The sequence below is a fragment of the Orussus abietinus genome, unplaced genomic scaffold (assembly GCF_000612105.2).
Source record: "Orussus abietinus isolate OABI.00-Male unplaced genomic scaffold, Oabi_2.0 scaffold78, whole genome shotgun sequence".
NCBI lineage: Eukaryota > Metazoa > Arthropoda > Insecta > Hymenoptera > Orussidae > Orussus > Orussus abietinus.
This window is the reverse complement of record NW_019394353.1, coordinates 178,258-196,880: the sequence shown is the minus strand read 5'-3', so window position 1 is coordinate 196,880 and position 18,623 is coordinate 178,258. Positions and strand designations below refer to the sequence as shown.

The window sequence follows — 18,623 nt, the reverse complement described above, 5'->3', positions numbered from 1 at the left end:
GAGGTCGCGGAGAGAGAGGGAAAGAGGGCGGGAGAGATGGCTAAGGAAGCCCTTGAAATCAATAGCGTGCCGCCAACACCGCTACCCGCCCCGATCCTGCCACCGGCGGAGTTCAATTTGATCGACGCGCGACCTCGCGTGCGACGCGGTCAGTAAAAGCGCGGCCGACGTTTCTAACCTCTAACCGCCTCCAGGAGTTGTAATGACAGAACTCGGGGCGCGCGGGTTAGGTGGCGTTCTCGTAGTAAATACCCCCTCGCCCGAAGGCTCCTCTTCGTAAAGCGTGTACGAACGTGTAATCGTTAGGTCTTAGATATTAGTTTGTCTTATTCTAATCATAGATAATGGAAGGAAATTGTCGTCGATTAAGGCTTGCATTCCTGATGGTACGGTTCCAGCGTTCGAAAATCTCTCCAGGTGGGAGGTAGCGCGCTGTGTAAGTGTAAGCCGCATCGTTTGCAGGGCTCGCTGAACAAATTTATGAAGCTGTGGAACCACGTCTAAAAGAACGATTCGTTAATGTTAGAAGTAGAATTTGTAATAATTCCTGTTCGAGTATATGGATTTAGGGACGATTTGTTTACCATAAATGATCTCACGGCTAATTCGGGTAGAGCAGGTGAGTAAAAATGCAACATAGCTGCGTGTGCATTTTCCGTCACCTTCCGAAATACTTTATGCCTCGATTCCGACCACAAATCCATGGTTTCTCCGTAACCCTTTACGACGACCCATTCGATCATTAAACCTTTGAAAGCGATTACAGCTTTTAAAACGTGTCCCAATGTCACGTGCAAAACTGCATTCGATGCAAACGGACGAGACACGGATACCGTCATATCGTTGAAAAGACGATCAAACGTTGCGATCATAGAGTCGACTTGTCTATGGAGGAAATTAAATATTAATCGTTGAAATGATCTAAGTAACTTAAGGAATATAATGGGATAAAACCATACTGTGGCGGAACATTGTGACTACTAGTTTGTATCCTGCCCCTCTTGGCACGGCTAGAATTAGTGTACGACCGTTTCAACGAATTTTGGCTTAATAAAATTTGCGCAGCATTGCTGTATTCGTGAACTTTATCCGTCCATTTGTAACTATTGACGAGAGTGCCGTAGAGAGCTTGCCGTTCCTGCGTAGTTTCCTGACTTAGATATGTCGTGCTGGCTAAATTAAATGGTCCGGGTGGTGGATTTAACCCGCTTACTGCTTGTTCGACATCCCTAAACCAGAATTAATAACAACTTATAGCTATTCGCTATCTGCCGTTGCTTTTACATCTATGCATGGTTCACGACGTCATTTAGAGGATTCCAAAAATTCATGAAACTTATTAAGAATAAATTATACAGAAACAACTGTTTCTAATTACCTTAGGTTAACGCTAACTGTAGTAAGCAGTTCTTGAAGCTCTAAAATATACTTGGTTTCCTTATTTTCTTCCCCGAGATCGGAACGAATCCCATTAGCTAACGAGTCGAATACTTGGCCGACCGACGATCGCAAAACTTTAATTGCAGTTACTGCACTTTGCAATTGATCCATTTTACAATTGTTTGTTTGCGTTTATCACTACATACCGTGCCGCTCTTCAAATTCAACTCGTTTTTAAATAACCACGAAGTTACTAAAGTGATGGACACAATACTCGATAAAGGCGCCAGTCCCCACCAGAAATGAATTGCGTTACCACCAAGAGGAAACAGATGGCAAGTACGTTAGCCGTCCGCATTCTCCACTGAGGGCAGCGCAGACTCACGACGCGCGATCGTACCCGTAAGTAATCTCCCAACTCATTTCTGACTTGTTTCGGTTTTCCGCCATCTTTCCTGCTTCTTTCCGGTTGCTTTTCCATCAAGTGTAGCACGAGGTAAGGAGTGGTTTAAGAATTTTTACATTTTTAACCAGTGTCTCTAAAGTCTACGGTACAAGATTTAATTTTAATGGAACGTTTTGAGTACGAGATCATAACGATAGAGATGTTCTTAATCCATATATTCTGACATGACGCGTAACCACGTTGCATATTTTTCGTAAACACGTGTTTACCACATTTTACTTCATATTAGAAGTCTGGAAAGAATTTTGTTATGCTTTATTGCACGTTATTTTAATCCGGTGTATTCACTATAATTTTTCCAGTCAAAATGTCGTCGCACTTGAACTGGATGATAATACGCAACAATAATGCTTTCCTTCTCAAGAAGCGTAATATCAATAAACCATTCTCTACGGTAAGATACTTAAGAAATTTAATTATTTTTGGTACTGGTTTAACTGTAAATTATGGTTTCATTGAAAAAATGATTTCGTAGGAGCCTAATAACCTGACCAATCTGAGTAGCTATCGGTACTCGGGTTTGATCCACCGCAAAAGCGTGGGCATTGTAGATACTCCTGATAAGAAGGGGTTCACTGTGGTATATAAAAAAGCAAAGTGTGTAAATAAACCAGCCAAGGCAATCGTAAGGACCGAGATGAAAGCTGGTGCTCGCAGATCTCTTTACAAACTACGAACCTTGCTTGGGAGAAACAAATACCGCGTGGATTTGACAAAGGTGATTCACTTTACATCTAGATGTTTGTTTAAAAAATGAATACAGTCGATAATATATACTCATGCTCTGTTTTTTTTTCCATAGGCTGCATTACGTCGTGCCAGTGCTGTTCTACGTTCACTAAAACCATTGCCTGCTAAGAAAGCTCGCACTACTAAAAAAACTGATTAAACTCTGTTTAAATAAATATCTTTAAATCAATAGTGTGTAAAATCTCTGAATATCAAAGGTGGATACAAAAGGCAGTTGTAGACTGGCTAATATCTTATTGCTGAGATCTTAAGTTCACTAATTTTCACGATAATGGTTATACACATTTTTTATATTAACTATAGCTGTACAAGCATTTGTATGAATTATTTGACGTATGTACCTTTGTTATGCAGATCTACCTTTCTTCGTTACCTCTTAAGGTAACATTTCATAAGTATTCCTTTCCATAAATTTTTAATACAATGTGAGTATCCGTGCACATTGTATTTCTTGGTTTATTTAATGGAATATTGTAATACTAATTTTTATTTTTGTTTCATGTTGGCTTTGAAAACAAGTTTGATAGTCTCAATAAAATGGTAAGTTTGTATTGTCTATGTAATAATTTGTTCTATTGTAAATATTAATATCAGGATGAAAATCACTAAACCACCAGTTTTCTATTTTCTGAGTGCCATGATTAATACTCGTATTTGCTAATCTGAACATGGGATTACTAATTTATCTGTATCTTGTAAATTTTTCCCTTTTAAAGCATTCTCAATTTATATTTTTTAGAGTCGCATATTTCGAAGGGATCCAGGTGTCCATCTCATCCTGATCAAAGCAATAGTACGTAAGGGTTCTCATTATTATTTTTTTACACGCGCAAAACTTGCACGTTGATTAATTAAATAAAAGTTTGCAAATAATTTAGAAACTTTATGATGACACTAGACATACCACCAAGATCTCTGAATGCCATGATTATTACATGTATTTGCTATCTGATTACAAATGGCATTAATAATTTTTTTATTTTTTCCAAATTCTGGTATTTTAAAAATTATTTTGTACCTTACAGATCAGAGATTCTGCAAATCGTCAAGACTGGCTTGTATCGAGTGAAACTAATCAGGTAATCTATTACTGTAATTTTTATATGTACTTGTGAATTTATAACTCAGTTGGAGATATTTGTTTCATGCAAAAATCAAAATTTTATTTCTAAAAATATGATGACCGTACGCATACCACCAAGATCTATGAATGCCATGATTAGCTTCAGTATTTGCTATCTGATTTACCTGCAACTAGTTTAACCATGTTTCATAGTAGAATTATTTTTAAACGCTAAGTTTTTTTTTGTTACAGGGTACCACATTTGAAAGCTGGAGAATGGCAACGAAAAACTTCAACCCTTTTCTGCTTTTGTTTCAACATGGAGCGAAAGCTGACATTGGAAACGAAACTTATCTATGTAATTTATTTTTATTTTAACTCTTAAGATATAAATATCGTGCCATTTTAATGTGATATCCGCGAAATCGCTATTTTCATATTAGTACTTTATATTCATAAGCTGTTACGTGAATGTAGGATTCTACGCGTTATCCGACACGCTTGTACTTGTTTCTCCACGTATGGATAAAAAACTTAGGAATACCGTAGGTTTAATAAGCATCGAGATGAAATAGTAAGCAACGTATTACCGCTGGCTTGCGTAATGTTTCTTGCAATGGTGATATGTCGCAACGATAATAAAAGTTAACGTGGAAATTGTAGATTCTGAGCATTGCTTGCATTTCGAAACAGAGCTCCTGAAAATCGCGAAGAGATCGACCTACGGGGTTATGATTCTCTCGGTTAGAACACCGGTTTTCTCATTACGGCCAAGTTAGCGTCTTACTCTCGTCAGTTCTACTGCCTAAAGATGCGTCGAGGATGCGGAGACCCATCCAATACCTAAATTAGGATTAATTTCGAGAGCTTGGCGTCGCTTATTCGATCCCCGTTAGGGGCAACGGCATTTTTCCAATAAACGGCGCCGTTCGCTCATGCGTCGAGGGCTTAGGCGGAAGGAGATTAGGAAACCCATCGATGGTCTTTTCGGCCCGGTATTTTGGAATATGCGGAAGGTTGCGGTCGCGGGAGGCTTCGCCCTCAAATTCAATTCCAACTCGAAATCCGCTTTACCGAGTCGACGGGCGGTTGAAATTCGGACGCGAATTTGGCCGGTCTCATTACGATTCAGGCCTCCGGCGGTTTGCGTCATCGGAGAGCATACGAGTGATGTCAGTTGCCGGTCGAACTTAATCCGGATTTTTTTTTCTCCTTTTTCAACGGAGGAAAAAAATTAATTAAAATGTTAGCCACATTCGGAGTAGCGCGAGGCTTAGAGCCGATTTGCATTGTAAATTCCGTTCGTAGAACTCTACGGCGCGTCGGTTTCCGCGTCTTCGAGTACCTTTGGAATCCATTCGATCATCTTTGGACGTCGTTTCTTTCGTTCGACTGGCTTGTTTTTTTTTTTCCCGTCGGTCTGCAAAACCTCGTCCCCCTCGTTTCCATTCCGTGCTCTCATCGACTCGGTCCTCACGTTCGACATTTTTGTCCGGTCGCTAATTACTCGTCGGTCGTTCGACCCATCTCGTCCAGGACCCGTAAAGTAACGTTTGCGTCGAATTAACAGGTTCTCTCTCGTGAATATCGAATGCGTCCGAGATGTAAGCGCGGCTAAGTCTATTCGACGCCGGGAGCGGAAAATCGAGCGCAATTTTTGTCCTCCGTGAGAGCGTTAACGTATTGCAAGGCTGGGCGCTAATATTTAATCCCGACAAACACCCGGAGAAGATGTCGGTAGCCAACTCGCTGACGTCTTTTCCCGCTGAAATCGGCGGACATGGCCCCAAGAATGCGGAGTTTATCGGCCCCGAACGTTCGGGTCGTTAAGAAGCGTTCCCCTGAAGCAGCCCTCGGGGAGAACTCCTTCGCTTAAATATTTTCCTCCTGCAATCGCTCTTTGACGTTTTAATTTCCAGCCGCATCGCTCGATAACTGGCGCGCCCGACGATGCGCCGCGCACACCTTGGCCAATTTCGCGGGGGGTGCATCGCCGGACTCGCTTAGGGAAAAAATAGTCGCGATTTATCGAGAAGATAAATACCTCACGGCATAACGACGCATAGAGCGACCCTTTCGATATCACCTTAACCACTCGTCGATCGTTCCTTCTCAGAGGAGAGCGAATTCGACTAGCGCGTATCTTGGCGAGCAAACGCGGTCTTTCCGCGAAGGAACCCAGAAACCGAACGGAAAACTTTCGCACTCGGCCCTGGAATATTCACTGGCCGGTTTCTCGCGATCGTCCGACGTTTACAGAGGCCAACTCGCGTCGGATGAATCACGGAGTGCGACGCGACGACGACCGCGACCGAGGCAGGACGAGGAAAGAAGGGGAGCTCCTCGAATTCGGGCTCTGTTCTCCGCGCGCGTATAAAACCGGGGATCGGTCGGGCTCGCAGCATCAGTAGACTGTCTCCTTCGGTCCGTGAAACGAGTTAAGCATGAAGGTAAAGAAACGAGTTCCCCTCGGCGGACTTTCTCGGTTCCCGGCTCGTTGGAATTCATCCTCGACCGAAGTGCGCGTCGTCTCCTCGGTTCAAACTTTTCCGCATTTATTCCGCATATCGCGCCGGTCCTCGTCCCGCCGCGAAGGCTCTGGGACGACTCGAGGATTTTTTATCCTACCTCTAGTTATCGATACAAACGAATGCAAGATACGAGAGGAAGAGACCGAGATCCCGGTCGCGCGTTATTCCTCTATTCGAATCGTTTTACTCCACGACTCGCCATTTGCTCTTGTGGAGGTTTCTTTCCTTTAACGTCGGTCGAGGAGAAATTGTCGAGGCCGGGGAAAGGCTCGCCGAGTTGCGCAACGCGTCGTTGCTCCCGGCACTACCGCGAAAAGCGTGAAAGCGAGCTCGCTTTCGGTTCGGCGCCGGTCCGGCTCCGGTCCGGCGCCGGTCCGGTTCGACCGTCTCACGGAAGCTCTTTTCCCCGATCCAGGTCGCCGTCGTTCTGCTCGTCGCCGTGGGCTGCGCCCTCGCCGCGGAGAAGTACACCACCAAGTACGACAACATCGACCTCGACCAGATTCTCAAGAGCGACCGGCTGCTCAACAATTACGTCAACTGCCTCCTGGAGGCGGGCAACTGTACCCCCGACGGCAAGGAGCTCAAGAGTAAGTCCGTGACACGGAATTGCGCAAACCCTTGGGCAACGGACGCGCGTAGCATCCACGATTCGATACGATTGCAAACGCTCTTGCCGTTGGCGCAATTATTCCCCCGGAAAGGGGACGAATTCATCGGCGTAGTTGTCCCTCGGTGGAAGTCGACATTTCTTTGCGCGGCGGCGGATCGTTAAATCGTCCTCGTTTTTCTTCCAGAGTCGCTCCCCGACGCCCTGGCCAGCAGCTGCAGCAAGTGTAGCGAGCGACAGAGACAAGGTAGCGAGAAGGTCATCCGGTATCTAGTCAACCAGGTACGTTCACCTCTCCGTGCCCGTCACTTCTCCCCGGATGCCGGCCGAACGCAACGAGGCCGGTGAAACGGCCGGTTCGGTTTAACCGGCGGAAAGAGGGACCCCTGCACGTAGAAAAAAAACTAATTATTATCCCCCCCTGTATATATATTTTTTTTTTTTATTCGAGAATCCGGTCCCAGAGAGACGCTAAAATCCCGGGCCACGGTTTACCGATAACTTCGTCTCTTTCGATTGAAACTAATTCCCGCCCGCGCCGGAGATAAAAGGCCAAAGCTCCATCGATCCCTTTTCTCGTTATCGCGACGTAACGAACCATCTACGAGTTTGGGTAAACTTGGCTTCGTTTCAGCGTCCCGAGATCTGGGAAAAATTGGCGAAGAAGTACGACCCGACCGGCGAGTACGCCTCCAAATTCGAGGACGAGGCGACCAAGCGAGGAATCAAGATCTAAGGAACCGCGCGTTGACTTCCGACTTCTAATTTCGCGATATCTGTACGTACGAGCAACGACGAGTCTTTCGCCGGAGGAATCGCCGTCCTTGGACTGAATACCGGTCGAAGCAATAAAGGATAAACGCGACGAAATTGTGCGCCGTCGATTTACGTCTCCCCCCGTGTCGTTTCGTCGACAGATTTTAGTTAGTTTTAGGACATTTGAAATAATTACCGGATAATGGGCGCCAGGGTTATATCTCTAGCGTCTTTACATCTTGGGACACCGTTGAGACTTGAATTTGATGTTGAACGATATTAAGTCGACAGGTGCCATGCATCTTCTATATCGCAAACGTAATTTCTTACGGCAAACTACTTGGGGTTTATGTAATATACGTTAAATACCTCGAAAAGCAAGTAACTATCGAACTCCGTTTCGTTTCCACCGGGGAGCGATCGCGACGCCTCTTGCGGCGGAACGGGGCAACGGGAGCGGCAACGACCGTCGGTAAACGAACGCCGCAGGTTGCGCGATGCCGCGCCAGGAGGCAACACCGGAATTGGGCGCGTCGTTCGCGCAGCTCGAATTTTTTGTCGAACGAATTTTGCGTCTTTTTTAAACGAACTTTTTGTCGAACGAATGTTGCGTCTTTTTTAAACGGTCACTTACATTTGTATGGCGATTATTATTAGTTTTATTTTTTTTCGATTGCCCGTAACGAATTTCACGTATCACGGATCGGAAACGAAAGCCGAGTGAATTTATCGGTGCCGATCTTTGGCGTCGTTCTCACCAAGACAATAACGCTAATAACGCATAATATCCAGCGGGGGAATTTATGATCCGCGGGCATATTAACGAGCAGTTTCCCTCGTTGGATCTGGACGTTCGTTATAACTCGTAGACGCGCCGAAATTTGTGGAAATTGTGGGCGGAAATTTGGTAGACGATCTTCCGATACGTTACGGGGACGCTTCCACCGCAGAGTAAAGGCAATAACGTTCAATCGCGATCGGAAAATACGTCCTCGACTCGGCGTAGCTTCAATGAATTAATTATTCCTGGCAAATTATGCACGGGAGGGAAAAATGTTAAAAAATGGTCATCGACTCGGCAAGGATACCTCCGGATAAACCGCGTCCGCCGTTTCCGCCGCCCCCCGTGTATCGATCTCGCGGTATCGAGGGAAGATCGAAACATCTAAACCACGCGGAACGAGGGCACCTCGCGGGAACAAAAAGTGGAAAGGTAGCACAGGGGATAAACGAGGGTCGGCCATAATTTGGAGGAAACGGCCGGAGGGGGAGTCGGTGCCTCCCTGGACGCGGACGAGGCGCGGGGTGACGCGGGGTGACGCGTTTTATCACCCACTTGTGAGAAATCGCTTCTCCTCGGTCGAAGCAAATCCGGTGGGCTTTTTGCGCGTTTCGTCGCCGTAGCCAAAGTTATAGAGGTCCGATACTTTGTCAGGGATTCGAGGAGAGGGAATCGATTCGCCCGTTCCGTCCCGGGGGAGGTAAAAGAGAATATTCCGATATCTCCGATAGGCGTGCGCCGTGCGTGGCAAACAATCGGGGGGAGGGTGACTTTCACGCGAGGCGACGCGACGCCGACGTCGGGGTGAAAGGACGCTCGTCCGCATTCAAGCAGCGATCCCGTCGCGGCGTCGAGTCGACGAGATATCCTCCGAGGTCCCCTCGACGCCAACGCGGAGCCAAAGGGCGCCGCGACGGCCCTCTCCGTCCCGGAGACCTCGCTTTGTCCGCCGCCGTCTTCCGCACGCCCGGACGGCGTCGCGGCGCGCGAGTCCCGGGACGAGGCCGCCGTCGGGAAGAGCCGGGAAGAGCCGGGAAGAGCCGGGAAGAGCCAGAAAGAGGAGAAAAGGTAGCCGGTGTTCATGAATAATGCAGCCCCGAACCCCGTTGAAACAATTGCGCCCGTCGCCGTACTTCTGAAATTACATCATCAGATTTTCCGGGAAATTAAATTATTATATATTCGTCAGCACCTCGGTCAGCTCTTCGCCGGCCCCGATACGCCCCCGGCCGACTCGGCGCGGCTCGGCCATCCGCGAGAAAGACGCTCGCGGGGTGGACGGCCGTTTATCCTGAAATTAAAATAGGTCTTAGGCGTCGCTTTTCGCCGCTTCGTCTTCGTTTATCGAGGATTTGCGTGGAGCGTCGCTCGTTCCTCGTCCTCGAATGAAGACGAAGCGAGCCGATGCGATGCTCCGGAGTACCATCAATTTCGTTACGGCTCCCGGGAAATTAAGATTTGTATTAACGGCCGATGGCGCGCCCGGTCGAAGGAGCGGACCGAGAAACCAGGTCGGAGCTGCGGAACGTCCGCTGGCAAATACGCGACGGGGGGACGCCGCCCGGTCAACCGGATTATCGAGCCGCGGTTCGTCCGGGAATGTCAAACGTTCCCGCGGACGTCGGAGTACCGCGAAAGACGTTCCCGAGGGCTCGGATGGCCGATAAAAAACGCATCGGCCGCGGGCACGACGAATGGCGGAGTGCTCGGATCGATGGATAAGAAATCCCGAGGTTCGTCTTCTTGCCGGGAGGTAAACGACGAGTCCGCACTTTGATCGCGGAGGCGGAACGAGAGGTCGAGATTGGCCGATTCGTTTCCGAGCGGGAATTTTCCGTCCCAGCGGAAGAACGGCGGAATTAATTCGGAGCGCTCTCGCTATGGAAACGGCGGCCGGGTTTTCGTTCCTCGCGCGATACTTTCCGATGAAGCCGCGAATGCAGCGAACGCGGTCCCCTCGTTAGAGTCGTTCGGCTCGCAGCTCGAGCTCGTTCCCGCCTTTGATTTTTCCCGCGGCATGGATTTCTATGCCGCCGCCTACGATTCGCTAACAGAGGTCTCGTAACGCGGCCAGAAGGAAGGCAACCGGGATTTCTGGCTCTCTCTCTCCTTCCCCGCCATTGAAGGCCGAATGGAAACGGATCGTTTGGAAGAGCCGCCGCGACGCGGAAAAGCCCCTGCGGGGGAGAGTTTCGTTCTCGGCTCGGTTTACACCTTTGGTGCGCGCACCCCGGGTGGGGCTTTGTCAACCCCTCCGGGTAAACAACGGTGCCCGCCTTTCGAGCGGTCCGTCCCATGAACCGAAATCATCCCCACGTGGGGGAGCAAGATCTTGAGATTTTTTCCGACCCGATGCCTTCCTGACCCTCGCGTCAGAAGGTTCCGGGTCGACCGGGAGACATCCTTTTACGAAGTCGATCGCGGCTCTTCCGGCCGTTTTACCTGGCCCTCGAGACTCGTCCGAAGTTTTCCTCTTCCCCGACGACACCTGGGTTTCGGAGAAAGGACGTTGACGTACAGTCCCGCGGTACGACGTCTCCGGACCGGCCATTATTCCTTCGGAAGTGTCAGGACGCACCTGTGCGATGAGAAACGTGACCTCGCGTTTCCTCGGTTTCCCGGTTACGAGCTTCGGTCGCGATACGTATCGCGGATTTCCTTCGAAATTACTCCCGTTCAACGAGGGCTCGTCGCCGACCCGGAAACGCGAGTTTACTCGAATCTAAGAAACGACCACGGGGATTCGAGATCGGAATTTTTTCCTCGCGAGGATATACGGGGAAAACGAAGCGAATCGGTCGGGCAATTGCGCGACTTTTCCGCCGGCACCGCGGCGGCTCGGGAAAGAGGTCCGATGAGGTGCCCTCCCGGCGAGAAAAGAGGAAAAGTTAGGAGAGGGAACCGCCCTCGAGGTTCTCTTATTGGGGGGAAAGAGAGAAAAGTTGGGCTCCGCATGACTTATGACGCGAAACACCTCCAATACCGTGGAGTTTGCCCATGGCGCAAATGCATGCAGATCCCCGCTCAAAGTTCGATCCTGGCAGGCCTTGAGTGCGAAACCAAAGTTTCGAGGGCTCCCATTTTCAGGGGAAATTCTCTGGTCCTCGATTCGTCTTCGCCGGCAAATGCCACGGTATTTGGGAAAGAATTCCATTGGGTCGGTCTTTGCCTTCTCCCAAAATTTACCCCAAAGACGGGACATCTTCCGCTCCTCGTTAAGGCTGTACGATAAATTCTGGGGGACGAAGAGAATTTTCTGAACCAGCTCGTTAAATCGATGAAACGGTTTTTCGCGCGAGGCAAGAAATTGTGCCAAAGTGCGCAACCGCGTTTCGTGACGGCGAATATCGAGGGGTTCCGTTGCGGAATTTCTCCGCGTTTCCCCGGGAGCTCGCGTTAACCTTTGACGGAAACCGCTAAGTTGATTTTACCGCGATCGGTAAAGTAATCGAGGACGTCCCGGGTACGCCTCCGCGGTACGTATTATACGTGCGACTAATTACAAAAGCTTTGAAGAGCGCAACCGTAGTTTCCGTTCGAGGTACTCGAATGATGTCTCTCTTTGAAGCTTGCTCCCGCGTTGACGTCGGAAACGGTCCTTTGCCCCCTGGACCGCTCCATGAAGTCTTTCTTAACGCTTGCCGTTCTTTATTTTCTCCTAAGGAGTTCTCCCGAGGGGAAGCTGCAGATAAGACTTTGAATTTTTCAGCCCCTAAGGAGGCGTCCCGGGATTTACGGACGCGAAGACGAGAGACTCGGCGTCGGTCGTCTCGTTTCGGCGCACCCCTCGCGAGGGCAACGAATGCGTTCGATCACCGCATTCGCTGGCGACGCGGTTCCCCAGGAAGTGGCCCCGGAGTCGAGTAAGTGAGATATTTATTCAGAAGGAACGTAAATCTTGCCCACTTTGAAAGAGAGAGGGTCGAGTCGAGCTATCGAGAGTTCGGGAGCGGCGGCCTCGACGGCACAATGGCGCCGCGACGGAGGCGCTAACCGTGACCACTGTAAATTAGCTTTAACCAGCGCCTCGTCGGACCGCTGCGTTTCCGGGCGTCGGCAAAATAACGAATTCCAACGGTTAGCGCGTCGCGCCGGCGATAATTTACTTTCAAACATTATTATCGGCTCGAATCGCGTAACGAGATTACCTCCCTCTTTATCGGATTAATCGTTTGATTTATTGGCCGTACCGGATGCAATCACGACGACGGCGTTCCGATTCCCCGCCGCGGGTCGGCCGCGGGGCGTCGATCGTTCCAAAGTTTCCCAGGGCGATCGAGGGGCTCTCGAATCTCGAGGGCCCTCGGGGAGGGCATTGTTCGCGGAGCCGAGAAGCCGAAAGGCCTAATTGTTCGCGTCTTTTCCCTTTCGTCCGAGAGGAGAGGAGAGGAGGTTCTCGGGCTCGAGAAATCGCGACTTCTCGGCCGGCGTCCCGGCGCCCCGGCATCCCGGGACGCGTCCCAAAGCCGATCGGATGATGCGCCGCCCGTAATGTCAAAGCAAGTATTTCCAATTAAGCTCGCTGCCGCGAAAGCCAACGTTAGCTCCTCGCCGGGGGGCAATAGGGACGCAGCCCCCGGGCTTTTGAAGCGACCTCGCGAGTCGATACCGAGATAACGACGCGACGACCGCCGTCGGCGTCCTTGTTTGGCCTCCTCCGTCGCCGAACCGACCGACGCCTCGAATGAAATCGCCCAAGGACGGACACGCTCTCGGCGACTTCCCGGATTACCGGGATGGATTTTTCTCCCCGGCTCGAAACGCTGACGCGGACTGCGTATCTCTCCGCGTTAGTCCGCATCGTTAAGCGGGTCTTTCCGAGGCGGACAAAAGTATCCGGCCAACCGCGTCAGCATTTACTTTCCGCGTGGCTTCGCCTGCGTTCCTAGAGATTCGTCCGGATCGGCGGTATTTGACGCGCACCCTGGGTGCATTTCGCCCCGATCGAAAGTCCCCGGAGGTTGGCCGACGAGCGTATTTTCGCGCCCGTGATATCTCGATAACGTTTGCCTTCCGAAACGCGCCACGGGCAAATGCACCGAATTGCGCTCCGCAGGGAGAAGGAAATTCAATGGAGAAATATAAAGGGGGACCGAGGAGTCGAGAAATTCTTCTTTGCAAATATCGTCCGTAACCGTATACGTTTCGGGACGCTCGCCGTGAATTTCCGGCCTTTTCCGCGACGACTAGGACACCCGGAGAGTATTTCGCGTCGTCGACGGTTTTTAGGGGGGAGGTCGAGTCTTTCGTTAGGGAACGTAAACGGAAGGACGAGTCGCGACGCACAACTAACCGTTTGCATTCGTTCCCTGTTCCCGAGGAATATTTCGGTTCGTTAGACTCCTCGGGTTCACCGGGAAGAGGAATGGACAAACAGGGGGAAGATAAATGTCGTCTCCTTGGTTGGCATTTGCGCGTTTCGTCGATCCTAGGGATCGCCACGCCTATCGCCGTTCCTTCGATGAGTCTCCGGCGTCGCGACGCCCGAGATGTCGTCGCAACAACGGATGGGCGCGGACGACAAGGACGTAGACAAAGATGCGTCGAGAATCGAATTTCCCCTCTCCCTTTCCGGCCCTATAAATCCCTGCCAAATGCCGACCGCGACCCCGCCTCGAAGGAACGAACGAGGGAGAGGAAGGAAACTTTCCGACCAAACTTCCCAAATGAACGATCGAAGAAACTTTCGGAAGGAATGCCGTATCCTTAATTTCACCGTCGGCCCCCGCGCTAAAGAGTTTTCCCCGGGAAATGAAAAAGCCCCAATAATCGGGATGGCGGACGTGGGCGGAAGGTCCGGAGGTAGATTCCCCGATAGGCGGAAACCGGCACGGGAACCGTCCCAAGGTATCGCGACAAATCTCGCAATAGCGACGCTTCCGAAGAAAATCCCGAGGCGGAACGAACGGCCGGAGAAGTCGGGGGCGAAGACGAAGGCGCGGTGGAAAGCCGGAGCGGAAACGAATTTACTCCCTTCTTTCACCCGGCCTTAATAAATCCCTGCCAAATCCCGGCCACGACTCTAACTCCCAAATAAAAGGCGGTCCGGTCTGACCCACTTCGACAAAGCCGAACCGCGACGTTACGCCGTCTCCGCTTTTTGCCGGGTTTATTGCCAACCGAAGTCGAGCCGTCGCGTCGTTTCCGCGGCCGGAAACGCCCCCGCCGAATCTTTTCCAATAATCGGCCCTGGAAATCGGCTCCGGAATGACAGCGGTCGTCCGTGCGTCGAAGCTTCGGCCCGCGTCTCTCCGGGAGATTCGGATTTCCTCCACTTTTCCGGGAGGAAACGCGGAGGTTCGCGTCGCCCGGAGACGGCCTAATGCCTTCCGACGAGTCCTCCTCGGGGAGAGGACTCGGAAGGAAGGAACGCGGGAGACGCCGCTGAATCGCCGATATCCAAGGTGCCGGGGGAACAGGAAAATTACAGCTGCCGAGTAAGGTCCCAAGGAGACGAGGAAAGGAGGACGGACTTAACGATATTCATTGGAGACTCGTCCACTTTGTTGCTCCTCCCTTCCTCTTGTTTCGCCTCCACCGTTTCTCCCTCGATCCATATCTCGAGACTCGGAAATAAATCCCGTGACGAGAATTTCCCGACGCTCCTGGAAATTCGGATCGGTCGATACGGGATATGCGTTTTCGATCGCCGTTAACGAAAGGACGATAACGTCGGCGATCGGCCGAAATTCCAGCGAAATTCGAGCATAATTCGTGACCGAATCGATGATCCGCGTCAACCGTCCCGGTAATCCCGCAATTTTCATTAAAAGCGTTACGTTGCCGCGGAAGGATTTAAATTCATTCGGACTCCGAGCCGTACCGGGACGCGAGGGATCGTCTAACGCGTCGCGACGCAAAAGCTCCGGTAATATACCCTCGTATCTCGAGTGCCCGATGCAGTTAATGCCGAATCGAGGGCGCCCCGGGTACGGTGAATCTTCTCCTCGTCGACGAATCGATAACTCGGACCGTATGAGGACGAAAGGATTCGAGTGGCCCGTCCTCCGGGAACCGTCGCCGGACCGTTTACCCGACGTAACGACCGTCACCCGGGCCGCTTCTGTCCCGGTTTAATAACGACGAGCTAGGTCGTTAAGTTTACGAAGAGGAATTAAGCAGGTGGACGTCCGTTAAGGTGGCGAAGCCCTCCGGCAGTTTCCCACCTGGTCGGTTCGCAGGGTCGACCCGTGTCCGGCTACGTAGTCCTAACTTTCCTGCACTTCCGGCGGCGCCGTCCACCCGCTTCCGGCCGCGTGCGCGTCGCCACCTTCGATCCGCTCCCGACCGGCGCTGGCAACGAGATATCTCATTTCCAGTGGGCCGCGGATTTGGAAAACTGCCCGTTTTCCCCGTTAACACCTCGTTTTCGTTCAATTATGCGCACCGTATTATCATTAACTCGATTAATTCATGAGACCAGAATTTAGAGGGGGTTCCGGGTTTCCGCGCGTTTCGCGCGTTTCGCGCGGTATACGATATTCGGGTCGACGGGGCGAAATGCGATTCGCGCTTTCTCGTTATCGAGTCGTCGCGACGGCTCTCGTCTTTTCGACCCACTCGTCGCTAATCGCCTCCTTCTTCCTTAACGTCGTCGAACCGGCGGCAGGGAGGGGTTTTCTCTCCGACTTCCGTTTTCCTCAAAGTATTTCCCGTTCCCCCAGTTTGGAGGAAAGTTTCATACGCGACACCTCCTTGAGGGCGTTTTCGCCTCCCCTTAACGAGAGTCCGAACGTCCGGCGATCGCTTCCGGTGACCGGGGACGATCTGTCGAAATTTCTGTTCAAACTTAGATTTATCGGAGGGGAGGACGATGGCGGAAAACACGGTCCGATTTGGTTCCGACGTCGGACTCGGCTACCTCAGCTTCTTACACCTGCGCGACTCGGCAAACTTTTTATCGACGACGGAAACGTTTCTTTTCGAGGACCGAAATACAGCCTCTCCCCGTGGAACTTATCTTCGAAACTTTTAGCTGTTCCTCCTCCTCCTCCTCCTCCTTTCCATAAGTCTCTTCGCAAACAGGAGTAATCCTAGCGCCGTCGAGTCGTCGATCGCGAGTCCTCCCCGATTTTCCCATAACTCGAGGGAGGGACTTTCTCGTCTCGGACGAAGACGAGGACGAGGACGAGGACGAAGCAAGGGAAGGTCCGACAACTTCGGATCGACGCGATGATTACCCGATTAAAAGAAATCCTTCCTCCACTTCCGGAACGCCCCCGCTGTTCTCTCCCTCCCTGGCGTGGAATCCATCATCCTTTCGTTCCCGTTTCTTCGGTCCTTTTTCTTTTGTACGCGGAGCAAAAATCGCTGCCCGGAATGACGCGCGGTTTCTTCCCGACATTATTAAGACCGATAGACCATGTCGATACCTTGTCGGATAAGACGGACGTCGCTCGCGGTGACGATCGATAACTCGATCACGGTTCCACGATGCCGTCGAGTCTCGTCGAAACTCCGACAAGGCCACGTGTCGTGATTACAGGCCTTCTCTTTATCGTCGTTTTCCGGCCCCGATGGACGACTCGTTGACCATTTCCCGGACGCGTTTCAATTAAAATGCGTTTATCGATACGCAAAATTTTAGCTCAACCGACCGCGTGGAAAATAAAATTCAACGGTACGAAGTACCTATCGGTATTAATCCGCTCAATCGTTTCCAGGACAGTTTCATAAATACTTTCACGTTTTTATGTACGTAACCCTTTCGTGTCACCACAAGGCCTGTTTCGGGGAGAAACGGGGAGGAAAAAATCCGGAAGTTATTATTCCAAGACCACGTCGTTCCGGAATATCAATTAGTGCGAGTCGAGGAGCGGGAATTAGTTTCCACTCGTATACACCGGTTAAAGGGAAAAGTACCCCACACCGACTAACTTCGTCGAACGAAGCCGTACCGATCCCCTCGAACTCGCCAAGAGGTCGAGCAACTATTTTACCGTGCCATTGCGGGCATATTTTACCTTTAACGTAGACGCAGGGAAATTTATCAATTATCAAAACAGCGGTCGAAAGAAACGACGGCGTCGGAGGTAGAACCAGACATAGCAAGGGACATTTTTTGGGAGAGGAATATTTTTTCGACACGGCGAGTCCCGGGGAAAATTCGTCGGTCCGAAATTTCTCGGATCCGCGGATTCTTGCCAGCGGAGGGGGCAGCCGATTGGCAATTTCGAGCAATTCCGCGAGTTCGCTCATCCCCGGAAAGGGGAGAGTCGACGCGTCGACGCGGGAACGCGACGGAAGCCCCGGGTCGCGGTCGGTCGGTTTAATTCGTTCCGTTCGCTAAATTCGAAAAGCTGCCGGGCCTCGAATCGAATCGAACTCGGCTCCTCCCCGGTGCGGGAGAATCGCGGCGCGTTTTCTCTTTCGCGGCAGTTTCGATTTTTACGCGCGCTCGAGAGTCACTCGTACGACGCGACCCTCGTAAAATTGGAAGGTAACGACCTCCTCCGCTTCGCGTATACAACGCGCGATTTTTACTACTGTGTCAAACGTCATAAAACTGTAGTGCATTTCGCCGAGTGAACTCCGCAGCCGCGGCGGCTGCGGAGCGCCCGGGCGGCCCAAACGAGACGGATCGGCCGCGAGTCGCGCCAATCCCCGGAATTACCGGGTCAAATAATAATACCGTAAATGCGTCGATATTATCGAGTTCCCGTCACCGGCAGACGCCTTAGCGAGACGGCGACGGAAACCGCGGCGACTCCGATACACGCGGAAGCCTTTTATATCCGAGCGCGACTCGAATCCGCGGTAATTCCGCCCTCGAATCGGGGAGCGCTCTCCGTCCGGACGATCGCGCGGGGCCGTCGTCGGCGACGTAAAGGGGGATCTCGTTAAACGCATCGGCGCGGCGGCGGGGCATTCGCGGCCGGATCTCCGGGCGACAATGGGACTATACTCGTCCGCGGTGGCCGGATCAGCGGGGACGTAATAATGCATAACTTTGCATAATTCCGCCGGGCCGCGGGGAGCGGCGAGGAGGCCGAAGGGAGATGGGTTTCGGGTTCGGTTCCCGGGGGACAAGTTTTACGAGGTGCCGTCGACTCCCTCTCTCGCCACCCACTCCGAGCCCCTCCGAGGAGGGAGCCAACTTTCCGGTCGATCATCCGGCTACGAGAAGAAACGACTCCTCGGTTCGATGAATTTTTTCCAAGGCATCCGGATGTCCCGCTTTCGTCCCGCCGGAAGGAACTTAGCTGCCGGTTTCGTATCCGGAACGACCGGTTCAAGGACGCTGACCGTAGACGGAAACTTCCGGCCGGATAATCCCATCTAGGAGT

At 51.3% G+C, this 18,623-nt stretch overlaps 3 protein-coding genes across 3 annotated transcripts; 2 read left to right on the top strand and 1 right to left on the bottom strand.

Annotated features, from left to right (window-relative positions):
• Positions 1-247: 247 nt before the first annotated feature.
• On the bottom strand, positions 248-1,876 carry LOC105703506 (mediator of RNA polymerase II transcription subunit 27). Its single transcript, XM_012431947.2, has 4 exons — positions 1,379-1,876; positions 960-1,229; positions 585-885; positions 248-500 (listed from the first exon to the last, which is right to left on the bottom strand). Exons 1-4 carry the CDS (start codon positions 1,549-1,551, stop codon positions 366-368), a joined length of 879 nt encoding a protein of 292 aa, XP_012287370.1. The 5' UTR covers positions 1,552-1,876; the 3' UTR covers positions 248-365.
• Positions 1,830-4,321, top strand: LOC105703507 (60S ribosomal protein L28). The gene is made up of 7 exons (XM_012431948.2): positions 1,830-1,876; positions 2,149-2,240; positions 2,322-2,564; positions 2,649-3,136; positions 3,336-3,389; positions 3,622-3,675; positions 3,912-4,321. The coding sequence occupies exons 2-4, from the start codon at positions 2,154-2,156 to the stop codon at positions 2,733-2,735; spliced, it is 417 nt and encodes a 138-aa protein (XP_012287371.1). The 5' UTR covers positions 1,830-1,876; positions 2,149-2,153; the 3' UTR covers positions 2,736-3,136; positions 3,336-3,389; positions 3,622-3,675; positions 3,912-4,321.
• A 1,648-nt stretch (positions 4,322-5,969) lies between these two features.
• Positions 5,970-7,933, top strand: LOC105703508 (ejaculatory bulb-specific protein 3). Its single transcript, XM_012431951.2, has 4 exons — positions 5,970-6,109; positions 6,606-6,780; positions 6,988-7,082; positions 7,435-7,933. The coding sequence occupies exons 1-4, from the start codon at positions 6,104-6,106 to the stop codon at positions 7,534-7,536; spliced, it is 378 nt and encodes a 125-aa protein (XP_012287374.1). The 5' UTR covers positions 5,970-6,103; the 3' UTR covers positions 7,537-7,933.
• The last annotated feature ends 10,690 nt before the right edge of the window (positions 7,934-18,623 follow it).

Excerpts from the sequence above, each read along its gene's own strand:
- LOC105703506 (XM_012431947.2), bottom strand. The coding sequence starts at position 1,551 with ATGGATCAATTGCAAAGTGCAGTAACTGCAATTAAAGTTTTGCGATCG. Across the intron at positions 1,230-1,378 it reads ACAGTTAGCGTTAACCTAAG|GGATGTCGAACAAGCAGTAA; the intron begins GTAATTAGAAAC and ends ATTCTGGTTTAG. Across the intron at positions 501-584 it reads TAGCCGTGAGATCATTTATG|ACGTGGTTCCACAGCTTCAT; the intron begins GTAAACAAATCG and ends TCGTTCTTTTAG.
- LOC105703507 (XM_012431948.2), top strand. The coding sequence starts at position 2,154 with ATGTCGTCGCACTTGAACTGGATGATAATACGCAACAATAATGCTTTC. Across the intron at positions 2,241-2,321 it reads TCAATAAACCATTCTCTACG|GAGCCTAATAACCTGACCAA; the intron begins GTAAGATACTTA and ends ATGATTTCGTAG. Across the intron at positions 2,565-2,648 it reads ACCGCGTGGATTTGACAAAG|GCTGCATTACGTCGTGCCAG; the intron begins GTGATTCACTTT and ends TTTTTTCCATAG.
- LOC105703508 (XM_012431951.2), top strand. Across the intron at positions 6,781-6,987 it reads CGACGGCAAGGAGCTCAAGA|AGTCGCTCCCCGACGCCCTG; the intron begins GTAAGTCCGTGA and ends TTTTTCTTCCAG. Across the intron at positions 7,083-7,434 it reads TCCGGTATCTAGTCAACCAG|CGTCCCGAGATCTGGGAAAA; the intron begins GTACGTTCACCT and ends GCTTCGTTTCAG.